The following is an 18461-nucleotide window of genomic DNA, read 5'->3' as shown; positions in this document are numbered from 1 at the left end:
TGTAGGATTGAGGCTAGGGAAGAGCTCACCAATTGGTTATCTAATACTAAATGTCAGCCCTGAAAACACACATACACATACCATACAGACTGAGCAGTTAGCATTTATGTGTTTAGGGATATGTGTGTATATACATATACATACATGTACATGACAACAACGAGTAAAAAAAAAAAAAAGGAGACCATGAATTTGAAAGAGAGCCATGGGGGAGTTTGGAGGGAGGAAAGGTAAAGGGAAATGGCCTTATTATGTTATATTATATTCTTAAAAATGAAATAAATAATTAAAAAGAAACAAATTCAGTTACATATCATTCACTTTCCCAAGTTTTATAATATAAGGAACATATAGAAAAAATTAATACTATTTAGTATGGAATATTTCATTTAAAACATGGTAGTTATGGGGGTCTTCTATAGCTGGATGATTGCACAAATCTTTTAACACAATATTAGTTATATGATCTCATATCAATATACTTAAGTATATTCTTCCCTTTTATGAATATATTAACTTTACCTAGTATAAGTATATACATTGATTATAGGCTTTAAAGTATATAAAATATGGTATAAGTGTTTACAGACAAATGGAAATCATGGGGGAGGGTTCTTTTATTCATTCAGCTTTAGTAGGAACTACTTTTAAATAATTTTAACTTAATATTTTTATTAATTTTAAGGAAAAGACCATTTCAGGCATGAAGAATATCATTGCTGAGATGGAACAGGCATCAAGGTAAATGCTTCAACAATACTGGAGCTCTTACTGGAGTCAGTAGGATTTACGTATAATACAAAGAGACCGAAAGTCAGGAGGCTGTGTTATGTATCCAGCCTGATGTTCAACAGAGGCCTAGGTTGTCTTGGAGAGTAAAGCAGAGGATGGTGTGCACCAGGAGAAATAAAGGGCAGGGCTTCCAAAGCAGACATAGTAGCAAGGATCACAGCTCCCTCAAGTATGAGTGAAGTGAAGGGACTGGAGAGATGGCTCAGCTGTTAGGGGCATGTTCTGTTCTTGCAGTGGATGGTGGTCCAGATGATCCTATACTCTCCTGTCTGCGGTAGGCATGCATGCGGTGCATATGCAAAATTATAGGCAGAACACACACATGGGAAATTAAATCTTTGGATAAAAAGAAATGATGAAAGGAGGAGCCAAACATGCGAAGAGGCCTGTACAATACACAGCGAGTTTGATTTTCATCCTTTGGGAGTAAAGGCTATTAGGGGTTTTAAAGTTTTAAAGTAATTTTTATTGGACTACAGGAAGAAGAGGTACTAAATTGGGCTTTAGAAGAAATAAGAACAATAGAAGGGGGGTTGGGGGATTTAGCTCAGTGGTAGAGCGCTTGCCTAGGAAGCGCAAGACCCTGGGTTCGGTCCCCAGCTCCGAAAAAAAGAACAAAAAAAAAAAAAAAAAAGAAAAACAATAGAAGGAATGAGTTGTTTATGATGAGAGACTTTAGGAAACACCAGGCTTCCAGGTCCCACACGACAGGATGTGTGTTCAGAGAAAGGATTTTGCCTCTGAATTTAAAGAGCCTCTGAGAACTTGTTGTAGACATGTCCAGGAAGCATCTGCAATGTTAGCAGGGAGTTAACCACGAAGACAATGATTCTGAGGGGTCCGTGGAGCTGAGAACTATGCCAGGCGCAGAAGGGACAGAATCCAACAGAGGCTGAGTATCCTACAACAGTGGTGGGCATACTGCAGGAGCAGAGCTCTGTGTCGGCCCAGTCCATAAAGCTAGACACCTCAGCAGCCTGAGAGCAGGGTTGGGGACTGGAGCGCCTTGGAGCTGCTGGTGTTCAGTCTACATCGAAGGACTGGTGAAGCTGGAGTCTGTTGACAGCAGGAGCAGCTATGGCTGCATACATTCAGTAAGAAGGGCTGGGGCCACACAGCACTGCTTTCCTGGAAGAGCCACTTAAGGGGTGCTGTCCACTTTGAGGGTGGGGCTTCCCCAGTATGTTAAGCTTCTCCAAAAACACCATCTTGGACATTATTCCTAGAGGTGTGTTTTCCAGGGTCTTTAAGTGTCACCCAGTTGATAAGACCAGCCATCGCAAGTCTTTCTCTCACCAAGTTGACACACAGTCACATCTAATGTCTTTTTTAATTTTTAAATGAAGAATGTAACAAGGTCATAAGTCCAGGTGATGTGAAATACCCATCCTGTGTCCAAATGAAAATGCACTAATTCTTCCTCCATAAAAATGGCAAAGTCCCTTGAGGAATGTTTATTTTTTTGATAATTCATGAATTAAACTTGATAATATAGATATAATGGTACATAAGTTCTGAAAGCAACTAAATTAGTGTATTATCTGATAAACTGTAATACAGGAAAGAAAAATACAGATCTGCTCAATAAGTATGTATGTACATGTACACATGCACAAACACATATGCGCGCGCGCACACACACACACACACACACACACACACACACAGAGGAGATGTGTGGTAATTAGAATCCTGACTTCTGTAACTAGTCATGTGGCTGTAGTTGATAATGTACTATTCATGTTTCATTTCTTGTGCCTTCAAAAACTGCCTCAGTAAGTCTAGATTCATTATATGGGGGCGTGACACCTTCACTCGAGAAGGACCTGGGGTTTTTATCATCCTACCTAGGTTAAGTTGAAGTTTCTTTCCCATTGACTTAATCAAAGGGCATCATAACACTAAGAGATGCCCTAAAAGATTTGCATTTCAGACATGCTGTTATTTTCTTTCATTGTGGGACACCAGTCAGTCTGCCTCTGGTACTCTGAATCAATCCTAATACTTTAATTCCTTTCTTAGCATGCTGACTCAGGAACACAAAGTGGCCAGGAGGATGCCTTGGCTTACAGATCAGTGGAATGGTTCTTGTACCTCCTGATTGAAACCCTCTCCCCACACTATAACCAAAGCTTGGAGGGTACCACAATATAATGTTGTGGGAATAGGAAGTAAACATTCTAGTAGATCACTAGGGGTGATGGGGAGTGGTACCATTTTGATTTCCATTTTTCAATTCTCGGACCATGAATACTGGCTAAAGGGAAATAGTACCGTATGTTGGACATTGATTCAGAACATACACAGTGTTCTGGAAAACCCTGCCCTAACCCTCTGAGCTACTGCCACATATTAGGTGCTTTAACTCACTCTTAAAAGGCTGTTCCACTATTCTATGAGATGAGCTGCTTCAGCATTAACAAACAGGGAGAAACTGGAAGCAATGCCACTAAAACCAGGGACGAAACAGGGCTGCACACTCTCTCCCCACCTATTCAATACAGTACTCGAAGTCCTAGCCAGAGCAATCAGACAACAAAAGGAGGCCAAAGGGATACGAATTGCAAAGGAAGAAGTCAAAACATCACTATTTGCAGATGATGTGATAGTGTTCTTAAATGACCCTCCAAAATTCCACCAGAGAACTATTAAGCCTGATAACCAACTTCAGCAAAGTGCTGGATATAAAATTAACTCAAATAAATCAATAGTCTTCCTCTCCTCAAAGGATAAACAGGATGAGAAAGAAATTAGGGAAACAACACCCTTCACAATAGTCACAAATAATAGAAAATACTTTGGTGTGACTCTAACAAGCAAATGAAAACGGACTTTTAAAGGCACAGGGGAAGAAGATGTGGCAGAGGAGAGTCAGCCTTAATGGCTAGAAATAGGGGTTGGGGATTTAGCTCAGTGGTAGAGCGCTTGCCTAGCAAGCGCAAGGCCCTGGGTTTGGTCCCCAGCTCCAAAAAAAAAAAAAAAAAAATGGCTAGAAGTATGGTGAACTTCCCATATGTGTCAGAAGTTTGAGATGCAGTGACCCACCCCCTGACTTGTCTGTTTATACTTTCCATACTGAAGTGTGGGACTGCCAGAGAGAAGGGAAGTGTCTTTACAGCGTTAGCTCCTTTAAATGTAAACGTCTTAAACCTTTACAGTTAGTTTTCATTTTAACTGTCCATCTTCTGTCCTGTGAGAATCTGTCATTCTATTTCAGTAAGCTATTCTTCTTATGTACTGTTTGATTTGCGGAATAGACAGTCTACGGAAGCCCTAATTATGTGCGAACAAGATATTTCCAGAATGCGCCGGCAGCTGGATGAAACGAATGACGAGCTGGGGCAGATCGCCAGGGAGAGAGATATCTTGGCTCATGAGAATGACAATCTTCAAGAACAGTTTGCCAAAGTCAAACAAGAAAACCAGGTATACTTCTTGTTCTCAGAATATTCTTCTCAAAGACAAAAAATGATTTCTTCAGAGACACAGCCCTTATTTCATTTTGTAGAAAAGCCCAGACACTGAAACTCACAACACTCTTGTTTTTTACTTTTATAACAGATTGACATATAATTTCTAGGTGAAAGTCTCAGACAGAAAGTATTAGATATTAAAGAAAGAGGAATGGAATAGAATGGGTTTGTTTTAAACCTTAGAAAAACTTCTGTATCAAAGGGTATTTGAATAAACAAACAAGGATTAAAAGCTATGGAAAGCTTTAAAGCAGTGGCATATTTATGATGGACTATGTATTACTGTGATTAAATATTATGTGTGGACTATGGTACATTTTTGGACCTTTTTTAGCACTATGATACTTTTTAGGGAAATTCTAGTTTTTACTCTGTAACACAATGTATTTCAGTGACAGTCTTCAGTTCTAATAACACTACAAATTTGAACATTAAAACATTCTATTTCTTGAAAAAAATAGAAAACAAGTAACAGAAACTAGTGACTCATCTCAGTTAGTAGGTGCTTGTTAAGCACGAATCCTGAGTTTGACACCCTGAACCATACAAAACCAGGTACTGGTGCCCCTAGTCCCAGCACTCAGGATGTAGAACCCATAAGACCAGGAGCCCAAGGTTATGCTTGGCTGTAATCACTTTGAGGTCATTCTGGGGTACTTGAGTTAACAGCTACTTTTGACATTTAACATGTATTTCTGCTTATTTCATTAAATTCAAAATTCTAATTCTATTAGTTACTGTTCTATCATTGTGAAGAAATATCACGACCAAGGCAACTTATAAAAGCAGTAATTTAATTGAGGGCTTGCTGATAGTTTCAGAGGATTGGTCCATGATCATCATTGCAGAGTGCAATGGCAGGCAGACAGGCAGACAGGCAGGCAGACAGACAGACAGGCAGACAGACAGGCAGGCAGGCAGACAGGCAGGCAGACAGGCAGACAGGCAGACAGGCAGGCAGACAGGCAGACAGACAGGCAGATAGGCAGACAGGCATGCTATGCTCCTGGAGCAGTAGCTAAGAGTTCCCATGCTAATCTGCAGGTAGCAGGCAGAGAGAAAAAGAGGCCTGGCATGGGCATTAGAAACCCAAACTCATCCCACTGACATACCTCCTCCAAGGCCACAACACTCCAACAAGACACACCTCCTGATCCTTCCCAAACCTTCAAGCACATGAGGCTATGGGGCCCCTCTCCTTTAAGCCACCATACTGCTTTTACGAACACTTTTTAAACGTAGGTAGAATGAAACCGGCTGCCCTTTCTATGCGAGGAGGCAATAGACCTAGTTATCTAAGCTCACATGGGGTTGGCTCTCTTTGCTGGACTGTATTATCATGCATTTAAATTCTAAGAAAGGCATGATCTGTAAAGTGGATGGCAAGGGAAGCATTTACTATAGTGTCCGGGATGTCACTTATTAGCTGACCATGACATAAATTTCTCTGCCTCCTTAAACTGCATACTCTTGATTGGTCTCCAGAAGAAAACTATCATCATAAGAGTTTACATGTGCTCTAGGGTAGTTTTCTTCTTCCCGTAGGTCATATAAGAGAAGTCTTTTTGTAAACCACAGGCTAAGAAAGAACAATGTAGAAATTTTGGAAAATGGGAACCTTAGAAAGTTTTATTTTTAGTACCACACCTTTTAACAGAATTATAAGTTCATTATAGAACTTTTATTTTGAAGGAAAGGAAAAAGAAATATTTCTTGGGGTCTTAACCATCCAGTTACTGTTGTGTTAGCTTTTCATGTGTATTTTTACTGATTTCATAGCAACATTGTGACTAGAATGTTTTACATTTCAAATGCAGAGAATGGCTTCTCTCTTCTGAGCATCTGGAAATGCTCAGCATGTCTCTATGAGAATGGTTCACAAGTTCTCTGTGAAAACTCTTTTACAGTAAACAATGTGCGGAAATTCCCATTCCTTACCACAGTTGAAACTTTCACTCTTCACCAACTTGGTAGCCAGAATGCTATTCTGTTGTCTTAATTAGCATATTTTTGGTTACTACTAAAGCTTAATTTAGTGTTACCAACTCATGCTCCCTGACGTCTGGGCTCTTTGCCTGTTTTCTTTTGGTATTTTGTTTTTGTTTTTGTTTTTTGTTTGTTTTTAACCTTGTTCACATAGATTTTGACATGGTTACTATATTAATTTTATATAATCATCCGATTCAGATATTTACACTTTAGATGCTTTCACATATAGTAGTGTCTATTTATTATAGTCAAATCTAGCTATCTTTTTTCCCATAGGCGCTGTCCAAAAAACTGAATGACACTCATAACGAGCTCAGCGACATAAAGCAGAAGGTCCAGGACACGAACCTGGAGGTTAACAAGCTGAAGAACATATTAAAGTCTGAGGTATGCAGACATGGGTCTCCTTGCTCGGAACACAAGTTTTCATAAGGCCGAGTTTAGTGATCTACTACCCTCACCAGAATTGGGAACCAAGCCTTTATCTAACCAGATATTACAGTTTTGACTGTGCAGATTAACCATTTGCATTCAGAATCACCAGTGTCCTGTAAGATGACTCTTGAGCACATTTCCTTTCAGTTTGCTAAATTCAGAGTAAACAGCCCAGGTAAGTAGATTCTCTCTAATTGAAGAACAAGGGGCATAAAATACTGTGTTTTCTGTTATACACGACAAAAGTGGCTCTTCCTGTTGGACAGAGCAGAATGGATCACACTATTTTGAGACCATCTGTTTCTAAGAACCATTAGGTTGCTGTCATTTGCACATCTCTTTAGCCACTACTTGATCTAAGGTGTGTGTGTGTGTGTGTGTTGGGAGTGTGTGAGCTCTGTAATATACAGCTTGTCTGAACATCAGATGCACTTAGTACTACTGTGTATTCAGTACACAGAGATGTACTTAGATAAAATGTCTAACATAGTGTAATAGATCAATATCACAGATGTGGTGTGATACACTTTGGTCCCACATGAGACTCAAAGTGTCTGTGGGAACTTTACTTCCCTAGCTGTGTATTTCATTTAACACTTCACTTAATATCTGCATACAAACATATTTTGACCATGTGTTCATAACATACATAAACAACATTTTTAAGGGCTTGGTGAGATAAGGCATTCTTAGGATTCCTGGATTGTGCCTGTTGCTTCAGGAGCTTTGGAACGTCTGGGTCTGAGTTTGATTAGAAATAGTGGGGACTGGTTTGTTGTTCTTTGGTTGTTTTATTAGCTGAGGATTTCTGATGGGGAATGCACTGTCTCTGGAAGGAGAGCCTTCCTGACAGACATCACTGAGATAATGACTGATATTTAAAGAGCAGGCTGGGCAGACTACAGTCCTGAGGCTGTTTCCTTCCTATGCATGTGAATTCCGTGTGAACATGTGTGTCTACCTGTGTGTGAGTGTGGACGCCCGCAGAGGTGAGATGCCCTCCAGCTGGAGCTACAGAAAGTGGTGAGTTGCCCAATATGGTTGCTGGGAACCAAACCTGGGCTTTTACAGGAGCAGCATGAACCATCTTTCCAGTCCCTAAGGTAAGATATGGTTTTGAAGTAGCCAACAGTGGTTATTTAACATAGTATATTATTTATGGAACTGAATTTTGCCTATAGAAAGCAGGTCTTACTTAAATTTATTTATGGTATCACTTTGAAGATTTAAAAAACCAATCTGGTTCCCACAGGTGGTAGATACAGCTCAGTAGTAAGAGTGCTTGCCTGGTGTGTACACGGTCCTGGATTCAGTCCCAGGACTGCCAAAAATGATTGGGCTCTGTATTGTACGCACAACTTACACATAGGTGTATATTATGAGCATACATTTGGTATTTTTTGAGTAATACTTTTGAGCAATTTCTGACAGCTTAATAGTAGAAAGCCCAAGAAAGATTATAGTCTGTGACAAGAAAATGATGCCTCAGAGTCAGGTGACATGGCTTAGTGGTGAAGAGTGCTCTTACAGAGGACTCAAGGGCAGTGTTCTGAGCCAAGGTCAACTCAAGAGGACCCAAAATATCTGGTCTCCAAGGGCACCAGCTGTCAACGTGAATACACACACACACACACACACACACACACACACACACACACACACCCCACTTAAAAACAATAAAAATAAATCTCATCAGAAATTGACACTTAAGCTATGAAGCGGTCATGAGCTATGAAGGGGTCATGTAGAAATTCTGTGACCAGTACATACAGCTCAATAAAATGATTGGAAGCAAGGGAATGGTGTGAGGTTGGCAGCTGAGGCCATCAGGGTTCAGTGAGCAGTCATGGAGGGAAGATTCCCTAAGAAGAAGCACGGGCCGTGTGTCCAGTCCTGAAGATGAGTCATGTGCTGAGAAGGTGCCTGACTGACGCAGGTTGGAGTACACTTCTTTATATCCCTTACAGGAGGCCCTTTCTAGGTTCAGGTGAGTAGGATTTCCTCAGGGTTGTGTAGCAAGTGATTTCCCAAGGCCCAGATCACACTGTTCCATACACACTTTATGTTAAACACTTTCAAGGTTTTAAAGTAACACACAAGATTTGCTTTTTAGGAATCTGAGAACCGGCAAATAATGGAACAACTCCGAAAAGCCAACGAAGATGCTGAAAACTGGGAAAATAAGGCCCGCCAACTAGAGGCAGAAAACAACACACTCAAACTGGAGCTTATCACCGCGGAAGCCGAGGGCAACAGACTGAAGGAAAAAGTCGATGCCCTTAACAGAGAAGTTGAGCAAGTAAGTGTAGAAATGTGCTTACACGGTGCCGCATGTCACATTAGTGAGTTTGGTTGGGCTCAACATAGTGACAAACAGTTGAGTTATATAAATGCATTGTAAGATAGAACTTCTTGATTGTTCTTCTACCCACCTTGGTTCTCAGTACCCACAAACAGAGTAATCACCAGCTTTTTTTTCTTAGTTGGGAACCATTAAAAAAATTTTTTTTAAAAAAAGCAATAAACTAGATCTGTTTCTATCCTGTATGTGTAAGAACATTAGCATTAGCATGTTGCTGCATTTGTTTCACGTGTTTTCATGAAATATCACCAGAGTCAGGAGCAGTGTGGCTCAGTGGTTAAGAGCTCTTGCTGCTCTTCCAGAGGACCTGAGTTCCATTCCCAGGAGCCACATTGGGTGGGGAGCACATGAGCGCTCTCTCTCTCTCTCTCTCTCTCTCTCTCTCTCTCTCTCTCTCACACACACACACACACACACACACACACACACACACACACACACACACGATAAATCAAATCAAAAGAAAGCAAACATTGAGTCTACTGGACATTAAGCTTCTCACCCACGTATTGGGGACGTGTAACTTTGACATTATTCTGGCTGCTTCTCATGAGCCCACACTCTTTCTGTGCATCTCTCACCTACCAGTGACATATGTTTTCTGTTTTCAGGTCAGGTTTGCAGATGTGCATGTGTGTACCACCTGCCATTGTAAATGCTTGCGTGCATTCGTGTGCGTAGGCCAAGGTTGGCAACTGGCATCTTCCTCAGTCATTTTCTACCTTTCTTGTTGTTTTCTGAGACAGGGTCTCTTAGTGAACCTGGAGCAGAACAGCTCAGCTAGCCTGGCTGGTCAGAAAGCCCCAGAAAGCTCCTCTTCTTTGCTCTCCAGTACTGGGGTTACAGGTGTGCCCCGCCAGCCATGTCTGGATTTGTTTGTTTTTTAACATATAGTTTCTGAGAGGTCAGACTCAGATCCCCAGGTTTGCATTGCAAACATTTTACTGACTGAGCTATCTTCCTAGACCTACTCCCTACCCCTTTGTGTGTGTGTGTGTGTGTGTGTGTGTGTGTGTGTGTGTGTTTTAAGATTTTATTTTTTAAAAAGATTTATTTTATGTATATGAGTAAACTGTTGCTATTTTCAGACACACCAGAAGAGGGCATCAGATCCCATTACAGATGGTTGTGAGCCACCATGTGGTTGCTGGAATTTGAACTTGGAACCCCTGGAAGAGCAGTCATTGCTCTTAACCACTGAGCCATCTCTCTAGCCCTGTTTTTTATTGTTAGTGTATGTATGTATGTAAGTATGTATGTATGTATGTATGATGTATGTGCATATGTGAGAAAGAGGGAGAGGGAAGGTGTTTGTGCATGTAAGTACAGTGCCCATGGTGTTGGATCTCCTGGCATTGGAGTTACACATGGTCGTCAGCAGCCTGACCTGGGTGCTGGGAATCAGGCTTTTGGTTGGCAATGCAATATGTCCTCTTAGTTGCTGAGTTGTCTCTCCAGTCTCTGTCATGCCGTCTTTATTTGTTAGGGCTGGGGATTTGGTTCAGTATTGGGTACTTGCCCAAATTTATCCTAGGCACTACAAATAATTTTACTTAAGTAATAAAATATACTAGTTATGTGTTTGCAACCAGCCCTTGTAAGGTCAGCAGCAACTTTAAAGCTTCATCTGATTCGTTACACATATACGTCAAACAGTGATGTATATTCGTTGTGTAAATATTTTCTTGCTTACATTATCCCCTTATTAAGGGGAATCCCCCCCCCTTTTCCATAGTGAAGGGGTCTGTAACAAACATTTTTTTTATTTCTTCTGGCTCTGTTTTCTTAGACTTATGTTTGAAAGTGAGGGCCTAGTCTGAGACACACACGATTTCACTTAGTTTATTAAATTGCTTTCTAAAAGTTTTCTCTTGCCAGAAATCATGGCTTATAATTTGCTTAAATACTATATTCAGTATTATGGGCCTTATTTTTTTTCCACAGTTGTGTTTTGTTTCCTAGATTACAAGTGAAACTGAATGTCTTTTAATACTGCTTTTTTTTTTTTTTTTTTTTTTTGGAGCTGGGGACCGAACCCAGGGCCTTGCGCTTCCTAGGTAAGCGCTCTACCACTGAGCTAAATCCCCAGTCCCTTAATACTGCTTTTTAAAAACTACAACTGAATCTTTTACCAAAACAATGTGTCCTCTAAACCCACGAAAATTACACAAACTCTCAGAAGCAACTGTGCACCAGAAATTCATTTGGAAGTTTCCTTTCTATACATTGTTAGCAAAGCACTTTCTAGAGTAAGCGACCGCTGTGCCAAAAAGACTGTGTTCTATAAATATCTTTGACGGATATGTAGGACCTCTTTAAGGAACTCCCGCCACATATGGCTAAGATGTTTGAGGCTTTCCCTTCGGCAAGAGCAAAACCAGCACTAACAGCCCAATAGCAGGAAGCCGGGAGTTCCTGGCAGAAGGCTGGCCGACACTTGTCTGACTCACATTTCGTCAGTAGCGGGTGGCACATGTCTGGTAAAGACACAAGTTACAGGGTTCAGTGTTTATTGACCAGTTAAGGTTCCTCTTGTTGCTGTTAGTGATTAACGCTACTCTAAATCGTCCCGGCAGTGGTGGTGGTGTGAATTCCTTGCTGCCGCCTCAATGTTCTGGATTCCCAAATGAAAGGCACACACACATACATGCACATACACATGCACAACACATGCACACACACTGCCTTCTATTTTAATATGCCTTAAACAGCTTAATGGTTGGGCCACTCCCAAACTTCCATGTCGCTAACGCCTCCCCTCCGGTACTCCTGAGTTATTACTTACTAAAATTTATATTCCATGTTTGCTACCCTAGTCCCAGTGGAGGGTGTTGGGGGAAGCTGGGGCCGCTTTTCCCTGGCTCTTCCATGATCAGCATGCGCTCTCTCTCTTCTGCAGCTCTCAAGCCTGGATCTTACTCCTTTCTGGCATGGCGAATCTCCTTTCTACCCTTGGTCCCCTTGACCACAAATCCTAAAGTCCCACCTCTGTCTTCCTGCCCTGCCATTGGCTGCTGGCAACTTTATGTACCAACCAGAACCAACAGGGGGCAGGAACCGTCAGCATCTTACTTACATACTGACTCTTGGGAAATTTTGGGAACCCAAATAACATAATGTAAACATTAGACCAAATCCACAACACCTTTCAGATGGGTTTTCTCTTAAATTTCTTTTGAATACATTTTTAAAAATTTAAAGTTTTGTGTGCATGAGTGTTGGCCGGGATGTATGTGTCAATGGGTCCCATAGAAGCCAGAAGAGGGTATCGGATTCTGTGGGAAATAATTACAGATGATTGTATACAGCCATGCTGATGCTAGATCCAAACCCTGGTCCTCTGCAGGAGCAGAAAGCGCTGTCAGCCATTGTGCAGTCTCTCCAGACCTTGGGATGATTCTTCTTTCCTTACATTTGTATACCTTGCTTCTATTCAATTGTTGGTTGGTTGGTTGGGGTTGGTTGGTTGGTTGGTTGGTTGGTTGGTTGGTTGGTTGGTTGGTGGGTGGGTTTTTCAAGACAGGGTTTTGTTTATTTATTTGTTTAATGTAGCCTTGACTGTCTTGGAACTCTCTCTGTAGACCAGGGTGGCCTTGAACTCACAGAGACCTGTCTGCCTCTGCCTCTCAATTGCTGGGATTAAAGGCGTTGCCACTACCACTGGCTGTACATTTTTCTTATTAAGTGGCAGGAATTCTCTGTAATATTTTAGATCACAGCCCCGTTTTAACAGTTAACTTGTCTTTTCGTTGATTTGCGAGATAAAGAAATGCAGATGCACTTATAATTATTATGAATCTTTCCCATATGAATTACGTTTTCCTTAAGTAATTCTTTAGTGTCCTATGACCTGGAAGCTATGTTCCTATATGCTCATTTAAACTTATGTAGAGGGTGAGACAGATAAGAGAGAGGGAGGATAGAGAAAAGCGGGTAATCATTACCAAAGTGCACTCAAGGCAGGGAAATGCCTATAACATCATCAGTATTCTAGGTTAGTACAGTTTACAGCAGTGAACGACTGCTGCTTGATATCAGAAATTGATATCAAAGGAGGTACATCTGTTGTTACCCTGCTTTGATCATGGCATACTGTGTGAATGTATTATATTCCACAAATATGATGTCAACTTAAAGACAAAAATTATCCTGAAAATGTACTTGTGTGGATAAGCACATCTCTGTCACCGCTCTATACCTCTGGGTCTGAGGGAGGCAGTGACACATGCATCCCATCTGTGGTTGAGCATCCCAACACTTATTCTCTGCACTTTGATCAAGTGGAGTCTCTACTTTAACTATCGCCAAAGGAAAAGACACTTGCTGCTCTGATGAGGACCACAGTTGTAGCAGGCTCACCCTGGGACCTGGGCCCCTCTAGCCACAGGTTCTTACCCAGATTTCCAGCACTAGGCATGAATTTCCCTACCTGGGGTAGACCATAAACCTGACAGTTGGTTATCCTCAAAACAGCCACACCACTCTGCATCCAGGGTGTATCTTGCCATGCCAGTTGCTATTATAGCTTGCAGGGTCAATGCTATTATTAACTATTAGTTCTGGGTAAGACCATTGATGACTGTCCACTCCCAGCAGCCTGCATGACACACTCCAGTAATATGGTTACTGCCCTGGTCAGCTCCAGCTTGCTTTCGTCATGTCTGGTGACCAACGTGTGTGGTGTCTTCAGCTACAGAGTATTACTGTCCTCTATTCTCCTTCGAGATAGGATGTTAGTGTACAGCCCAAGCTGACCTTGAACTCATGTCTGCTTATGTCTCCCAGATTATAGGCATGTACCGCCACACCGGCCTTGCAAATTATAAAGTTACTGCTTTTTCTAATACCTTTTATCATGAATTATTCCTGCCATACGGTTGTCCTATTTAAGGTATATTCAGTGGTCTTTGGAATATTATGTGTTATGACCCTGTAAAAATGACCACTTTTGAACATTTTCATCACACGAAAACAAAAACAGTGTGCCCATTAGCTGTCATAACCAGCCACTCCACTTTCTTTCATGTCTTTGATCCATGCTGGGTTAAATTTTATACAAGGTATTAAGTATAATTTTGCATCTCTAAGATAAATCCTACTTGCTCATTATGAATAACAATTATTCTTTTTGGTGCTAGATTTGGTTTTCTAGTGATTTTTGTTGAAGTTTTTCTCTTATAACAACCTATGTTTGTATAAGATCCAAGTGGTAGTTGTAGGATCCACATGACACTGACTTCATATAATAACTTGGAAATGTTCCTTTTGCTTCTAGTTTTTATAAGAGCTTGTATGTATTTGCTGCCAATTCTTTAAAGGTTTGGTAGAATCGAAGTCTGAAGCCATCTGTACCTGTTCTTTCTGGAAAGTTTTTAAATTGCTAGTCAGACTCTTTGTTACAGGCCTATTCTTTTTCTCTTTTATTAATTTTAATACTTCATGTCATTTAGTAATTTGTCAATTTTGTTGAATTGATTTAACTACACAGTATATCTTTATAATTATTTTATTTGATAAATCACACTTGCTTGGTTTCATCAAATTGAGAATATCTTTTGCCATTTATTTACTCAAGTAGTTTTCCCCTTGCCTTTTCTCTAAGATCTGGAATTAAAAGTATAAATGTGTGGATCACCTGATCCTATTCCACAGATTATGAAAGCTGCACATTTCCCTGTCTTTTCGTCTTTGGATTCTGTTTTTGTATCATTGCTATTTTTGTGTGTTGTGAGTGTGTTATGTAGTAAAAAAACAGACAAGCACATTTGCATCTTTATACAATGTCACAGTTAATTGAATAACAACACATTCACAACCTAAATTGGTTTCATTAGTTTCTGTTTGCCCAGTGATACCAATTCTGCCTTATAGCTAGCTGCTGGCGCCAACAGCCCCTCTATACCTTTCTTATTTGCTAATACGTAATTAATACTGTGCATATCCATGCACAGGGTTATAGAATGCCCGAAAGAGCTTAAAACACTAGAGTTTAGAAAGGCTGTTCTGAGTTGGAGGTAGAGACTCAACACAGGTACAAGAAGAGTTTCTGTGACCACAGGGGCAAAGCTGCTCAGGGCAGGATCTAGATGCAGGCCAGGGGCAGAGACAGGGGTCCTTTGCTATGGCAGTTTTCCTGGACAAGACTCATAAGAAGGTACTGACCAGGCAGAGGGCCTGCCAATGTTTGGTCTTGAAAGGCTTCTTCTAAAGTCTGGGGTAAGGTTCCATTGCTCTGATTGATAGTTTTTTCTCTTTTGCCTAAGATTCTGGACTTGAAAGTACAAATGTGTGGGCCACTTGATCCTGTTCTGCAGATTACGAAGGCTCTGCATATTTCTCCTCAGGAGGCTGGTCTTTGTAACATAACGTGGCATGTTTTCCAGTGTCATTATTCATTGGCATGATCCTTAGAGCTCATTGGCCAATCAATTTAGCTGAATTGGTGAGCTTCAGGCTCAGTGAGAGAATGCATCTTAAAAAAGTAACATGGATGTGACTAAGGAATGCACTTGGTGTTGGTCTCTGGACCACACACACACACACACACACACACACACACACACACACACACGAAGAGAGAGAGAGAAACAGAGAGAGAGAGAGAGAGAGAGAGAGAGAGAGAAACAGAGAGACAGAGACAGACAAAAAGAGAAAACGTAGAGTCACTCCTTGATATTTAAAATGGAGTAACTCATGTTGTCAAGGCTGTTGCTATGTAAAATGTAGTCATTCAGGGGTCAGGTGGACACTGAAAGCTGAAACGGGTACAACACAGAATCAGCCAGGGTAGGTCTCTGCATATTTTGCTCATTGTCTGCAGAGAGGTCCTGCCCTCTCTCCAGTGTTACATCTGCTTACAATGACTGATGCTCATTCTGGCTGTGGACACAATTTTTTGTGAAATTTTTATATGTCTGAAATGTTACATTTACATTTATTGTCAGTTTTATTTTCTGAGACAGTTTCAATATGCACATACTTGACTTGAACTTGCTACATAGCCTTGAATTTCCTTTTGTGTATGTTACTGATGATTGAGTCTGGACAAACCCTCTCCCGCTGATTCATTTCCTAGTCCTCTCACTTTTTGAGAGCCGTAAAGTGCAGACAGCTGTGAACTTTGGACCTTTCTGCCTCTTGAGTATCTGAGATTACAGGCCCGGGTCACCAATCCAGTTTAACCGATTTTTAAAAAATGCACAGTACCTTTTTTTTTGTTTGTTTGTTTGTTTTAAATTTATTTAATACTTAATAATAATTCTTTGGTTTCCAGGCAAACATCCCCCTCCCCCCTCCCCTTCCTTATGGGTGTTCCCCTCCCAACCCTCCCCCCATTGCCGCCCTCCCCCCAACAGTCTAGTTCACTGGGGGTTCAGTCTTAGCAGGACCCAGGGCTTCCCCTTCCACTGGTGATCTTACTAGGATATTCATTGCTATCTATGAGGTCAGAGTCCAGGGTCAGTCCATGTATAGTCTTTAGGTAGTGGCTTAGTCCCTGGAAGCTCTGGTTGCTTGGCATTGTTGTACCTATGGGGTCTCGAGCCCCTTCAAGCTCTTCCAGTTCTTTCTCTGATTCCTTCAACGGGGGTCCTATTCTCAGTTCAGTGGTTTGCTGCTGGCATTCGCCTCTGTATTTGCTGTATTCTGGCTGTGTCTCTCAGGAGCGATCTACATCCGGCTCCTGTCGGTCTGCACTTCTTTGCTTCATCCATTTTGTCTAATTGGGTGGCTGTATATGTATGGGCCACATGTGGGGCAGGCTCTGAATGGGTGTTCCTTCAGTCTCTGTTTTAATCTTTGCCTCTCTATTCCGTGCCAAGGGTATTCTTGTTCCCCTTTTAGAGAAGGAGTGAAGCATTCACATTTTGATCATCCGTCTTGAGTTTCATTTGTTCTAGGCATCTAGGGTAATTCAAGCATTTGGGCTAATAGCCACTTATCAGTGAGTGCATACCATGTATGTCTTTCTGTGATTGGGTTAGCTCACTCAGGATGATATTTTCCAGTTCCAACCATTTGCCTACGAATTTCATAAACTCGTTGTTTTTGATAGCTGAGTAATATTCCATTGTGTAGATGTACCACATTTTCTGTATCCATTCCTCTGTTGAAGGGCATCTGGGTTCTTTCCAGCTTCTGGCTATTATAAATAAGGCTGCGATGAACATAGTGGAGCACGTGTCTTTTTTATATGTTGGGGCATCTTTTGGGTATATGCCCAAGAGAGGTATAGCTGGATCCTCAGGCAGTTCAATGTCCAATTTTCTGAGGAACCTCCAGACTGATTTCCAGAATGGTTATACCAGTCTGCAATCCCACCAACAATGGAGGAGTGTTCCTCTTTCTCTGCATCCTCGCCAGCATCTGCTGTCACCTGAGTTTTTGATCTTAGCCATTCTCACTGGTGTGAGGTGAAATCTCAGGGTTGTTTTGATTTGCATTTCCCTTATGACTAAAGATGTTGAACATTTCTTTAGGTGTTTCTCAAAATGCACAGTACCTTTCCGTTCACTAATAAGTTGTCACGTTGGCAGCACACTTAGCTTCACTGTCATTTGATTCATCCTTTCTATTTATTGTGATCATTTTCCTTCTTTCTATTTTTCCATTTTATATATATTCTTCTTTATATATTTCTGGCTGCCACTGCTTATAGGTTACACATTGTATACCTTTTCCTTTAGATGTTAAAATAATTATTAACATCACTAACTCCTTAGCAATATTTGACTAATGAGTACCACATCCTGCTCACTAGCATACACTGTCTTTTCTCTGTCACACCTCCCCCACATTTTCACGACCTTATCATGCACTATTTTAGTTTCATGGTCTTTATATACCACAGTGCATAATCATTGCTGTTCTCGTGATCAGTACTGTTTGTATGTACATAGAAGCGTATAAATCCTTTGTTCACTTGCTTCTTGTGTTCTGTTTCTTCCTTATTCAGTTTCCTTTTCTGGCCTTCCTTTCTGCAGAAACCAGGATGTTCATTTTCCCAGCTCTTTGAAAATGACTAGTGTAGCCTTGGTCTTGAGAATTAGTCTAGCTGAACATAGAATTCTGGACTGAGAATACTTCCCTTTATAACTTTAAAAATAACCTGGTAGGGATTGGAGGACTGACTCAGTGGTTAAGAATGCCGTTGCAGAGGACCTGAGCTCAGTTCCCCTACCCACATCTGACAGCTCACAACTGCCTCTAATACTCAGGGGATTTGATGCCTTCTTCTGGCTTCCAGGTACCTGCATGTCCATGGTGAACACATGCACACATTCACATACAAAGAAAACTAGAAATAAATCTTCAAGACAGTAGCCCCTGTCCTTGTTGGTAGATCTCTTTTCATTCTAGTCTCTCTCCTCTACTGCCTGCCTCTGTCAACATTCCCATTATGGTCTTGTCTT

General features: G+C 41.1%; 1 protein-coding gene across 10 annotated transcripts in view; it reads left to right on the top strand.

The window, feature by feature from the left end:
- The window catches only part of Tsga10 (testis specific 10), a 106905-nt gene that overhangs the window by 65228 nt on the left and 23216 nt on the right, over window positions 1–18461 (top strand). For all 10 annotated transcript variants that reach the window (XR_015628475.1, XR_015628474.1, NM_001393709.1 and 7 more), the window contains 4 exon segments: window positions 686–741; window positions 4050–4218; window positions 6531–6641; window positions 8803–8988. Coding sequence is in view for 8 of the 10 variants with exons in the window: in NM_001393709.1 (NP_001380638.1) it covers window positions 686–741; window positions 4050–4218; window positions 6531–6641; window positions 8803–8988 (522 nt within the window). In the remaining 2 variants the exon portion in view is untranslated.

This window comes from Rattus norvegicus, chromosome 9, assembly GCF_021556685.1.
Source record: "Rattus norvegicus strain SHRSP/BbbUtx chromosome 9, alternate assembly SHRSP_T2T, whole genome shotgun sequence".
Lineage (NCBI taxonomy): Eukaryota > Metazoa > Chordata > Mammalia > Rodentia > Muridae > Rattus > Rattus norvegicus.
This window is presented reverse-complemented; position numbering and strand designations above follow the sequence as displayed.